Raw genomic sequence first — 13,347 nt, 5'->3', positions numbered from 1 at the left:
TACTGGCTAAACTGCTCAGGATTAGGTAGTAAGAAAATAAGACAGCATGCTTTTATCCCTTTCCCCCAGCCACAGTATACGGGTTATAGTGTTTAAACTAGAAGTAGGTTAAGATATTGCAGTGTGACGACTGAAGCAGTAAGTTAACAAAATGCACTTACCCTTCCTTCTCCCCCTCTCCCAGTTTTATCACTTAACCCTAGGTAAGGGAAGAAGAAAAATTCATTCATATAAACTCAATATCTTCTGGAGGGTTGAAATCAGCTTTCCTTTTACTGTGGATCTCAGAGTGGTGTGCCTAGCATGCGTTCTGAACATACCCACTACTACCTGCCTCTCAAGTGGTTATATGCTGAAGTTCTTTTCATAACAAACAGCTGAAATTCAAGCTTTCTGCCTTGTTCTAGAGAAGGATTTTCTTGTCTTACTGTTGCATGACAGACTAAACAAGCTAAGCTACACAAGTTCTCCAGTCTTCCAGTTATAGTAATCATGGGTGGTGCTTGTAACACTAGACATTCAGTGAATGTCCCTTTAACTACTCTCAACTTTTGCAAATAATACTTGACCATGGAAACTTGTTCACTAGTTTATTGAAATTAAAAAAGATTTATAAAACTGAAGATGAACGTTTGAAAGGACTTTACATAAAGCAACAGTTGCTAACAATCTGAATTGGACTCATTATGCACGCCTATAATACAGATGTGGGTTCCTCAGACTCATCGTACATGTATTTGATACCAACCCCAAAAAATAATCCTATAAAAATTGCTTCAAAGCCCCTTTTGCATTGCAATAGTGCAGCAAACCACAAGTAAACAATTTCCTGTTAACCTGTTATTTCAAATATAGACTGAAAAGGCAACAGGCGTTTTGTGCAATTTCATTTTAACAAACTTTAAGTTGAAATATCAAATCTACACAGTGCTGTCCCTTCACAGAAGGCAAGGAACTGCTGGTTCATCATGTAGGAGGGCGTCCACGGTTCTGTAAGCTGTGAAAGTGTGCCTCCTTCAGGATCTGGTTGATGTGGAAGTAAGGACCTTGACTTAGTGCAGACTGCTCATGGAAGGATGGGGGGGTAATAGGACTGGATGCTGCAATTATCTGGTTTAAGCTGGTTTCTGGACCACTTCCTCTGTCAGGGCTGTTGATGCTACTGCTACTGCAACTGCTGCTGCTATCACTGCTGGAGGACTATGAAACAAAGAGAAGGTTAACAGGAAGGTAACATTTACATTTTTCTCCTATGCATATTTATACAGCTTGATTAAGAAATTTTTGTTCTCAATATCTCCCTCCCACAGAGTTTCATGGGTCACACGTAGTCCGATGGACAATTCAGGAAGTAAATCCACTGAATGCCAAGAAGGCACATTCAGTTGCTTTAGTGACTGTCAGACCAATGAGAAATTTCAGGAAGTCCAGGTGATGTGCAATTGTGTCCACTAACCACTAGGGCTGTTTGACCCAGCTTATTGGAAAACCACAGGTTAACAGGTCTTTAATCAGGTGCTTAGACCTCACAACTGAATTTTAATAAAATTTTTGCCTGCTAAGAACAGGAAGAGAGAGACCAAGATTTTAGTAAATTTCATGTGTCTCTAGAGCTAGGTGAAAAGTTTCATAAAATTCCCCTTTCCCATTTGTCAAAATTTGGTTTGAAACAAGTTCAGAACAGCTATGCATGTCACATGAAGCACATATGAACTGAAACATACAAAGTGACGTGAGACTTGAAAAAATTAATGCAAGAGGGTACTTGGGGTATACTTGCAGCACATTTCCACTATTGTTTACAAGTTAGATTTCAGTCCTGGTTCTTAGTTTTCTGCAACATAATGCACTTTACACTGCAGTATTGCAGTGAGAAACAGTTACCGAGATCTCGATACGTTAGCCTCAAGGCTACTAAGCAGCAAGCCACTAAATCACTTTCACATGCAGAAAGTAAGACAGAACTCATGATTTGGCTTGCATAAGAGGACAGTGTTTTTCTTTAACCAGATTAAAATGTGTATACGTTTTCTAATGGTCGTGACAAATCAAATGTCAGTATTCCACACACACAAAGTGTATTTTCTGTGTTTCAAGAGACATCAAGTGGTTTAGGCTAAACAAGTTTAAGGATAGCCAATATTTTCATGGATTTGCTTTAGTTGCAGTTAAACAGTTTCCTGTTTTGTTATTCTCGTGCATTGTTCACAGTGCTTGAGAATCAGAAAGTGAAAATATCTAATTTGTCATCCACTGTGAATTAAACTTAAGTGAGCTTTATAAATAGTAGACTTTAAATATTCTTTAATCTAAAAGTATTGTTAGTAAATTAAAAAAAATTATATTTAAAAAAAAAATTCCGCCTGAAAGTGTCCCTTTATCTTGGCATACATTATTTTGGCCAAAAGGAACAGAAATGTTGGCAAATATCTACATATCCCTGTAACAAGTCCATCTTGTCCCCCAACCCTTAGCTTGATTACAAAGCCACTACAGATTTTTGTATGAGGTACCATCATACAACTAATGTTTGTACTGTATAAATCAAGATTCAGCAGCCATTATATAACTTATTTTGGTGGAGTACCATTTCTTTAGAACAGTCAGCAGCAATGTTAAGTCAAGCCCAATAAGATACACCTCTACCCAGATATAACGCGATCCGATGTAACACGGTAAAGCAGCGCTCCGCGGGGGCGGGGCTGCGCACTCCGATGGATCAAAGCAAGTTCAATATAACACGGTTTCACCTATAACGCGGTAAGGTTTTTTGGCTCCCGAGGACAGTGTTAGATCGGGGCAGAGGTGTACATCTAGTGTGTATTTGTACTCAAGGAGGCATAACCTTGAAAGAGAGTCTACTACACACTGTAGGGGGTTTACTCCAAGATCTGGAGCAGTGCTTGCTCACAAATCTCAGACTGCAACAGAAGCCACTTACATAATCAGCCAGAATTATCCAGGCTCATCAGGTCACTATCTAAAGAAGTGTTTGACATGGACTATGACAAACTATAAAGGCAGAGTGCATAACATTGATTTATACAATAGGTTAGAATGATTCCACCAGAACAGCAATGGATTCCACTTTGATTTTTAACCCAACTATAAATAGAAAAGCAAGAAAACCGCTGAGGCTGACAGAATTGTTGAGTCTGGATTATGGGCATTTGAAATCAATGCAAGAGCATTGAGTGTTAGAATTAACCAGGTCAACTAAAAAGAAAGATTTCAAACGTACTCTGTTAAGAATGCAACGATCAGTCAATGCTGTACGAGTGACTGGCTATTTTTTCTACAGAGGTTACACAAGAAGGGCGTGGAGTGGTCACTAATCCACATTTGCTAAATCACCTTATTTTTCATAAACTACTTAATGCATACAAAATAAACTGTGCACTTTTACACTCAGCAAGTTACGGCAGCCTTGGAGAGAAACCCACCGCACAGGACACTGTGTTTTCTTTTAGTCTGCTTTCCTTACAGTTTTTCGTTACAGGCACCTTCTGAAAATCAAGGTAAAAACTATGATCAGTACTTGAAATTTAAATATTGATTATTACTAAGTCTTAACAGAACACAATTTTTAGGGCCATTAGTACTGACTGAAGACAGTTTCCAGGATCTAAAAGCATTCTAATTGTAACTGTTAGGTGAAAATACGGCAGAGCTTGTGTCCTGGGACGTGTTTCCTACTTCTAAGGCTGTTGACAGGTCTCTCCAGTCGTCAGACCATTCTCCATTTTTTTTTTTAAAAATCAGATACAAAAGTCACTAGAACGTGAAGCTCTTTGTTGCCCAACTCACATTGAAGACATACCTTGTGATCAGCTTGTTGTAAATCAATTTCTTTATATACAGGACCATAATTAGGCAAATAGTGTCCCTTATAATATCACTGCTGAAATCATAATAATTATCTACACAACAATAGACTGCTATCAAATGCAAGATCAAGGAGAAGTATCTGGAGATGGGTTACAAACATCTGCAATATTAAAGGGCATCTTCAAAATTCCTCTGTTATATCTACCCCACTTTATATATCAATACATATACCAAGTAGTTGTAATGCTTCAGTTTGGCAACAATTATAAAACAGAACTTGAACACAAATGATCAGTTAAGTATATAGCTTACTTTGCCGTTCTGTAATGGAGAACCAAGCGATGCCTGAATCACAGAAACAAGCATACAGCCATTTAGACCAGAGTTTCTCAAATGCAGACACTGTGGCCGCATATGGCCACCAGGAGCTTTTCGTGCGGCCACAGCCTCCTGGGTGGTGAGGAGCAGTGGCCCTCCTCCAGGGCCACTAGCAGGGGTTGGGCCCAACCCCCCTCTTGGTCCAGAAACATCAGAAGAACAAGCAGCCAGTGTGAGCTCCCCACCTTCCCGGGGGCGGTGGGGGTTGGCCTTCAGCCTAGGGGGCTTTGGGCTCTGGCCCTAGGCTCACACCTCCATTGCCGCAGGTGCGGGCCCCAGGCTCCATCCATCCCCATTGCCCCCCGGCCCCCACTGTGTTCTTTGACCCCAGGTTTTGGCCCTGCACTGTCCCCCAGCTGTGCGGTGGCAGGTGCTGGCCCTGGGCTCACACCCCCGTCCCACCTTCCCGGCCCCCACTGCGTCCTCTGGCCCTTGTCCCCAGGATCACACCCCCATCCCCTGCTGCCTCCCTACCCATCTCCCCATTCAGGGCTTAATTTGTCCCCTGGCTTGCCAGGGCTGAGTAAGTCTGTTATGACAAGTGATATTTGTATGTTTGTTAATATCACTTTTCACAGAAACAGACTTACTTGCTAGTCTAAAAATGCAAAAGAAATAAAAAGACGAGAACATGCAAAGCACCTTATTTGTTTCTATTCTGTTTAAGTCTAGTAAAGCCTGGTTCTCAACCCAGGGTACGTGTACCCCTGGGGGTACGCACAGGTCTTCCAGGGGAGACATCAACTCATCTAGAGATTTGCTTAGTTTTACAACAGGCTACATTAAAAGCACTAGCAAAGTCAGTACAAACTAAAATTTCATACAGACAGTGAGTTGTTTATACTGCTCTATATACTCTACACTGAAATGAAAGTACAATATTTATATTCCAATTGATTTATTTTATAATTATATGGTAAAAATGAGAAAGTCAGCAATTTTTCAGTAACCGTGTGCTGTGACACTCATGTATTTTATGTCTGATTTTGTAAGCAAGTAGTTTAAGTGAGGTGAAACTTGAGGATTAGCAAGACAAATCGGACTCCTGAAAGGGGTACAGTAGTCTGGAAAGGTTGAGAGCCACTGCAGTAAAGAAGAGAGACAATGGTATATTATTTTTATTGAGTCTGCAAAAAAGCCCTACATCAGGGGTCGCCAACTTTTGGCATGCGGCTCGCCAGGGTAAGCACCCTGGCGGGCCGGGCCGGTTTGTTTACCTGCCGCGTCCACAGGTACTTGGACTCCCACTGGCCTGCAGCGGCCAGTGGGAGCCGCGATCGGCCAAACCTGTGGACGCGGCAGGTAAACAAACCGGCTCGGCCCGCCAGGGTGCTTACCCTGGCGAGCCGCGTGCCAAAGGTTGCCGACCTCTGCCCTAAATAAATAAATTACAATGATTTGGACAGGTGTATGTACATATTTGTTTTTCCTAAAGTATTTTAGGAAAAATTGTCGGGGGGGGGGGGGGGGGGGTTATCAGCAAGAATTGGTGTCCGCACTCTGAGACCACCAAAATTTTTGTTGTGAGAATCCCTGATTTAGACCATCATTCTCAGAGTCTTCTGAGACCAGTTTGGGAGTAGGACTAAGTAAATTATTTTGGGATCGGAATTAAGAGCTGCAGATACCACAGTAACATTTGTGGGAGCTAGCCTCGCTGCAGTGCTGGCAAAACCATGTTCAGATTCTCAGAGCAGTACCAAAAAACCCACACAACAGCAACCCACTCAGTTGATGGAGCAGTATTTCTAAAATCCAGGGTGTCCTGTCCTCAGCCTGACTAACCAATGATAGGAGGACCGTTAGGAAATGGGGTTAACGAAGGAAAAGCATAAGTCAGCCAAAATAATGAAGATTCCCCATTCTTCCTCAGGAGAAAAAAGTTCTTAGTGCTCCTCACTGACCATTCTGTTCCTCATTAAGGGTTCCATCCAACACACCTATAAGCTCCTGAATTGGCCACTTGACACCAGGCAATTTATAGGATCAGCTACAGTACAGTGCAAATCTAGATATGCTGTAATAGACTATACAAGAGGTAAAAATACATGCATGTGCATCTGAAGGCAGGACCGAAATTTCTAGTTTATAAATGGATATTTTTAAGCAAGACTAATGGGTACAAAGCTAACCTCTTCGCAAATGCAAAACCACAATACTGAGCAGGACAGAAAACACAATGTCAAAGCATTCAGAGTGCTAGTGCAATAGCCAAGATTTAACATTTGCAGTATGCCCTAATATAGCTATTGTGTAACGTGCATTTGTGGACCGAACTTTACTATAGAAACTTCAGCTCATCCTCTAGGTTAGAGTCTAGGAGTATTGTGGAAGGAGCAGGCTCAGTTCTAGGAAAGAGGAAGAACCCCACCTCACTACTGAAATTTGCCAAACAGTCGCGCTGACAGATTGAAGAGAATCTTCCAACTTCTGATGGAGGATTTAGTGTAGTTGGAGTCAACGGCATTGTCTATGTGAAAGGATAGTCCAACAGGGTGGAACAGCAAAAATCCTTTGGACTGGATCTAGCTCACCTAGACAACTGAAAACAAATCTACTGGCCAAACAGTAGATTTGAACTGCCACTAACAAAATCAAGTGACTTCTCTTCATCTACAGCAGTGGTTTTCAACCTGTGGTCCGCGTACCCCTGGGTGTCAGCAGACTGTCTAGAATTTCCAAAGGGGGTCACACCTCCATTTGAAAAATTTTAGGGGTCTGCAAATGAAAAAAATGTTGAAAACCACTGATCTAGAGGAACCACCACCTTGATTTTTAAAACAGTATATAAACTGCTGTCAAGTGACCCAAGTAAACGAACTGGGAGGGGAGTGGCGGGGGGGGGGGGGGAGAAGAAGGGGGCGCGGGACAAGGACGGGAAGGGAGAAAAATATCCTGCCAAACTTACTTTTCAGTTTTACTAATCTTTGATGTTATAATACTAACTAGTACAGCGGTTCTCAATCTGGGGCCGCCGCTTGTGTAGGGAAAGCCCCTGGCGCGCCGGGTGGGTTTGTTTACCTGCCCCGTCCGCAAGTCCGGCCGATCGCAGCTCCCACTGGTCGCCGTTCGCTGCTCCAGGCCAATGGGAGCTGCTAGAAGCGGCGCAGGCCGAGGGACGTACTGGCCACAGATTCCAGCAGCTCCCATTGGCCTGCAGCGGCAAACCATGGCCAGTGGGATCCACGATCAGCCAAACCCGCAGACGGGGCAGGTAAACAAACTGGCCTGCCCGCCAGGGGCTTCCCCTACACAAGCAGCGGCCCCAGATTGAGAACCACTGTACTAGTAGGTATAGTCAAATAGATAAGATTTTCAAATTGACAACATCCCTTTAAGTAAATCAAGCTCTGTATGATGATTGGAAGACAGAAGGTAGTTGTGTCTTCAAACTGAAGTCAGGGGAGAAGAAATCAGAATTCACTTAAATACTTTGAGTGCATGCACTCAGAGGAAAAGCACTCTCCTCCCCTCCATTCTTACCAAGTTTAGAGTTACAACTCCCCTCTGCCCCAAATTCAGCAGCCTGGAACTGTTCTGAAATTCCATCAAGCAGAGGTTGCCTTGTTTTCATGCTGATTTGTCAGTTACAAAGCAGAGATGTTACATATGGTCAGCACCCTCAAAGCGATATAAATTAGAAGTATGTCCATGCACCATAAGCAGAAGATTCAATTTCACAACTTGGCATGGGAAGTCTTTAGAGAGATACTGGAATAACATTAATCTAATTTCATGGCATGCTTGATTCAGTGATCTAAAAATCTTGGTGAGACCAGAAGAAAGGGCAGAAAGGCCTGAAAATTAGGCTCTTGCTTTAACTGCATGCATCAGTGACATAAATTGTGACGTTTAGTTCATATGGGCAGAGGTATTTTTAACTCTACTGCCAAAGCTGCAAAGACTTGAAGTTGCCATTTCACACAAACACCTGCATTGCAATATTAGATTCAACAGTTTGATTTCACTGCTGGAATGGCAGGTGGAGAATCCACTCAAGGCTCATGCCTACGCTGTCTGTTTGCAGACAATTCTTAGCATCATAGCAGTTAGCGATAGCAAAGCTTTATTATGTCATCTACTCTCTCCCTCTGCATGATACTACAAGATTATTCCCATCTATGTTTTTACTGCTTTGCCCAGTCTAATGTTAAGTGTTAATATGACAAGCAAAGGTGCTTCAGCCACTCAATGATTCCCCCCCCCCCGATATTTTTATTTTCATTGTTCCTAGTTCAAACCCTTGCTACACACTAAATTCTTCCTCCTCCCTCCACAAAGTTTGGCTCGCCCATAGCTGACACCCCTAGAGAGATGTTCCTGTTGGATAAGTGAGTCAATGTCAAATGGAAAGCAGATGTTTTGTGTACTGCTGTTATACCCAAGAACCAAAGGGCAACCTCATCCCAGGAAGTCTTACTTCCAGAGAAAGGATAATCAAAGAAGCCATGGGCTTTCATGATGAACAGCTTGATTGTAGGGAAAAAGTTCAACAAAGTCATGGTCTGTCACACCAGCCACCTTTAATTTTAAACTGATGGACAAGTCTTGCTGCTTAAATAGTTTAGAACTATGACAAAGAGTATTTTGCTTAAAATAACGAAGCACACAACTTTTTGTATGGCCAAAATACAGTACCAAGGCTAACAGCTTATACTAATTGAAATATGTATATAAGGCCCGGCTTGACAAAGCCCTGGCTGGGATGATTTAGCTGGGAATTGGTCCTGCTTTCAGCAGGGGGTTGGACTAGATGACCTCTTGAGGTCCCTTCCAACTCTGATATTCTATGAACTTCTATTCTATGTACCACGCCTCTTTTTTTGCCTTGACAAACAGCTGGGCTTAACAATAAGTGGTCTACTCACAAAAAAAACCCTCAACATTGAACACATTTAGAAAACCATCTCATTACCGTCCCAAACATGAAGGAGTCTCCTTCCTTTGCACACCTTTCCCTGTCCATTTGCAGTAGAAAGTTACTGCAATTCAGACATACGTACACTAACTTCTACAATGCTTTAGGCAGCCCTGGACACTAGTAGCACAGTTTGGGAATAAGCAGTGGAAATAAGTCTCAAAGCTAGAAAGACGGAACTTTGCCCTTGCATAGCACCTTCCTTGTGCGGATCTTCAAGTGCTGTGAAAGCAGCTAATTGAGGATGTGATCCAATACCCATTGAAATCAATGGAAGCCTTTCCATCAACTTCAATGGGCATTGTGACCTCAATATTCACACTACCCCTGTGAGTTAGGCAACTATTAACAATGTTTTACTGATGGAGAAAACTGAGGAACAGAAAGGTTAAGAGGTTACCCAATGTCACACAGCAAACACATGGCAGAGGTAGGAGGAGAATCCAGCAAGCTCAAGTCCAAGTCCCATATGAACCACCAAACTTTCTCAAAAAACTGAAATACCTGGCATCAATATAGGGCTTTGCAAACATTAAATGAGCACTACTGCTTCCTAAGAGCACTGTGTACCACAACACTTACCAGGCTAATAGAACCATTAGCGTAGGGAAGAGTGCTCATTAGTTCTAGCACTTTTCAATCATTTGTTACTAACATTAAAAAAAAAAAGAAGGCTGAATTCGTAAGTAATGTGAACAGCCAGACAAAGCAACCACATGTTCTTGTTACTGAATCCTTCCATTTGTTGTCTTCCCGATTGTGTTACATCTAATTTCAGACTGTAAACTCTCTGGGGGCAGAAAATGTCTCTTTTCTAGCTGTAAAGTGCTTAGCATACTTTGAAAATATATTTTTGCACAGCATCCAATTTAATAAAGTAAATTATAAAACACAAAACCATTTAAATGAAAAATAGTCAACTGCAATGGAAAACATGCTGATTTCCAAATTGTGTTAACAGAATTCAATACTTGAAGCGCAATGTTGTGCCAAGCCTCAGAATTTTATATACAAAATATGTAATGAAAAAAACTACTAAGTTTAACTTAGCTATTCTCCATAAATGTGATTATACACATTGCAGTAATTATTCCAGATAGAAGTGAAATGTGGAATCTAATTGGAAAACATTTCACCTCAGTATCCCAAGAGTCCTGAAGGACAGCATTTCTGGTACTACGCTTTGTCTGTGGGACGTGGCCATCTTCTTCACTGCCATTCCGTCTCCTCTTCCTAAAGAAATCCATGGGAAAAGAGTAAAAAAAAAAAAAGTTAGCAGCCCATTCACAATTTATATTACCTCATTTTGTAGTCAACCCCATGAATCCGTGACTGAACAAACAGCAAAAACCATACACTATAACTACTTATTGGATTCCTCAAGAACCCAACAACTGCTTATGACTTTTCATATTTTTCCTCAACTGCTCACCACAGAGTACTGGGAAATACATCTCCCTCTCTATGTAACCAGCTGGAAGTTTTCAAGGCAGTCCAGGGGATTTGGACTCATCTTCCATTAAAATGAGAGAAAAATATGTTTAAATTCTCTAGACTGCTTTGAAAGTCTTAGCCATACATATAAGACACTTCTCTAATACTCAGACATTTCTAAAAAATAAGCCTGGTGTTTCTGAATGACACTTGACTAGAAGGAAAGCAGCAGGGAAAAGGATGGGGGTGACTAAGTTTTCAGTAGCTACCCAATTAAATTCATCTTGCTTATATAGATCCTGCAGTTAGACACCCACGACGACTTGCTTTATTCTCTCAACTCTGACAGCATGAGAGGTTAAATAAGGTTCCTGGTCAACATTTCTTTAAACACTGAATGAAAGCACCCAAGTGAGGCTTTGAAAAACACAACATTAAAGGCCAGTCCTGTTAGTCCCTCACTGTTTGGGATGGTTTTGCCATCCTCTTATGACATCATTGTTGCTTCATGATATTATGAAGACAAAACATAACAGCAACCAGGAGGTATTTAACATTTTAAGATGCTGCCATCTCTTTATAAATTGGCAAAACCTTAATACTAGTGGCACATAACCCTTTCCCGTCATTTATACAATGATGATAGCACCCAGCAGGTAGTGCGAATCAGAGCCCCAACATGCTAGGTGTTGTACAGTATCTAGACAAAGCTATTCTAGCTTCTGGAAAACAATACACACCACATGATGGGCTTAAACAAAACACTTGTATTGGAATTTGTCTACAATGACAGAATCAATACGAAAGCCAGGTTGTTATTTGGTCAGTGCCTTCTGGATAACAAAATAATAGTGCAGCTTTATTTGTATTTTTGTGGCACGCAAGAGCCCCCACTAATGGAGCGGGAAGCCATTGTGCTACATGCTGTGCAAACAGAACAGAGATAGAACGTAAACTCTTTGGGGCAGGGATTACGTATAAGACGAGAGATAGATACAGATGAACTGACAGGGGTGTAAAAGGAAGCCACGGGAAAACACTGATCAGTATGATATGATGTGGTTTCAGCACACCAGCAGCCTAACTCTTGTTAAGTTTTTTGTAGCACTGTGGCAAAGGAAAGTTGTGAGGAAGGATCTGGAGAAGGATAATGAGGTTGCTTTATGCATGTTTATGGGGAACTCCTCCCAAATATGAGGCAGCATGGGAGAAAGGTGCTAACACATGTGTGATACAGGCTGGCATTGAGAGCCAATCGGAGGTGGGAGTCAATGTTGTTATACTGAGAGAGAATAGGTAGAGTGGGACTGTGTAGTGAAGGGCCTTGAAAGTAAAGACAAGCAGCTTCTTTGATATGATCAAGAAGAGGGAGCCAGTTGAGGGATAAGAGAAGAAATACATGATCAATGTGATAGGCCAAGAAAGTAATCTTCGCAGCACCATTCTGAAAGGATACGAGTAGGGGGCAGATTGCATTTGTCAAGGCCAGAGGAAAGGATGTTGCAGTCATTGAGATGCGAGAGAGGCTGAGAGTCTGGACAAGATTTTTAGCTGTTTAGATGGATACAAAAGACCGTATCTTAGAGATGTTACATGGAAGGAATCTGCAAGATTTAGACAGTCTGGATGTGAGGACCTAGAGAGAGGCCTGGGGCGAGGATGACAACCAGGTTATAGACAGGATGGTTGTGTTATCCATACCAAGCACACAAGCAAAGACATAGTGGAAAGGGAATGATTAAGAGCTGTTTCAGCCATGTTGAGCTGATCACTAGACATTCGCTAGCTGTCAGATAGAGGCTGTGTAATGGTACCCTGCCCCCAGGCCCTGCTGTGAACTCCCCCACCCTTATGCTGCTCACCTAGGTTATGTCTACATTGCAATCAGTCACCTGTGGCTGGCCTGTGGTAGCTGATTCAGGCTCCTAGGGCTAAAGGGCTGTTTAATTGCTGTGTAGACATTTAGCTTTGGGCTGGACCAAGTGAGGTGGGAGGGTCCCAGAGCTCAGGATGCAGGCTGAGCCCTAGCACCTACACAGCAATTAAACAGCTCCTTCATCTGAGCCAAGAAACCTGAGTCAGCTACCACAGGCCTGCTGCAGGCTTGCTGTATCTGACTGCAATGTGGACATACCCTTGGCAGGCAGTGTAAGGGGAGGGGTGCGGGGAGTTCACAGCAGGGATTAGGGGCAGTGTAAGTGGGGGACCAAGGCCAAGTAAGGGGGCAGGAACCAATAGCAGTGTAAGGGCGCAGTCTCTCAATGTGCCCCCTCCCCATTGCCGTGATGTTATCAGCTCTCTCCTGCCCCCCCCCTCGCACTGCTCAGGAACCCCTCCCCTTGGAGTCTCCCCCCCATCCCCTCCCCCATGCAGTCCTGCCCTCCTCATGCTGCCCAAGGGACCCCCCATTAGAAGCTTCCCAAAGCACCTCCCCCATGCAGTCCTGCCCCCCATTCGCGCTAAGGAAACCCCCGTCCCCTCCCCCATGCAGTCCTGCCCCCCCCCGCGCTGCCCCAGCCCCTCCCCCATGCAGTCCTGCCCCCCCCGCTACCTCAGCCCGAGGCCGCCCGCCCCCTCGCTCACCTCTGTCGCGCTCCCCGCTCGCTCGGCAGCGGCTGCCGGCAGCTCATGGCGGGGCTCCGGGGGGCTGGGATCAGAGGCGGGGGGTGTCTCCGGCCGAAGCCCAGACCACGGCCCCGTTGCCAAGACTAAGCCCCCGGCCCTCCTCAGCTCTCACAGCCGCTTCCGGCGTCTCCGCCTCCTACGCAGGCGCACTGGCCATACTCAAC

At 43.5% G+C, this 13,347-nt stretch overlaps 1 protein-coding gene across 2 annotated transcripts; it reads right to left on the bottom strand.

Moving 5' to 3' along the window:
• Positions 1 to 576: 576 nt before the first annotated feature.
• On the bottom strand, positions 577 to 13,338 carry FAM104A (family with sequence similarity 104 member A). Of its 2 annotated transcripts, XM_054046947.1 has the most exons (4): positions 13,142 to 13,338; positions 10,261 to 10,357; positions 3,444 to 3,506; positions 577 to 1,200 (listed from the first exon to the last, which is right to left on the bottom strand). In XM_054046947.1, the coding sequence occupies exons 1-4, from the start codon at positions 13,186 to 13,188 to the stop codon at positions 967 to 969; spliced, it is 441 nt and encodes a 146-aa protein (XP_053902922.1). In that variant the 5' UTR covers positions 13,189 to 13,338; the 3' UTR covers positions 577 to 966. The 2 variants fall into 2 exon arrangements, with proteins under 2 accessions (XP_053902922.1, XP_053902923.1); XM_054046948.1 differs by lacking the exon at positions 3,444 to 3,506.
• Between the last annotated feature and the right edge of the window lie 9 nt (positions 13,339 to 13,347).

This window comes from Malaclemys terrapin, chromosome 13 (assembly GCF_027887155.1).
Source record: "Malaclemys terrapin pileata isolate rMalTer1 chromosome 13, rMalTer1.hap1, whole genome shotgun sequence".
NCBI classification, from domain to species: Eukaryota; Metazoa; Chordata; order Testudines; family Emydidae; genus Malaclemys; species Malaclemys terrapin.
This window is presented reverse-complemented; position numbering and strand designations above follow the sequence as displayed.

Bases quoted from the DNA above. Each gene is read 5' to 3' on its own strand.
- FAM104A (XM_054046947.1), bottom strand. From the start codon at position 13,188: ATGAGCTGCCGGCAGCCGCTGCCGAGCGAGCGGGGAGCGCGACAGAG. The intron at 10,358-13,141 runs GTGAGCGAGGGG...GGATTTCTTTAG, and splicing joins GAGCGGGGAGCGCGACAGAG to GAAGAGGAGACGGAATGGCA. The intron at 3,507-10,260 runs GTGAAATGTTTT...CTTGATTTTCAG, and splicing joins AGGACTCTTGGGATACTGAG to AAGGTGCCTGTAACGAAAAA.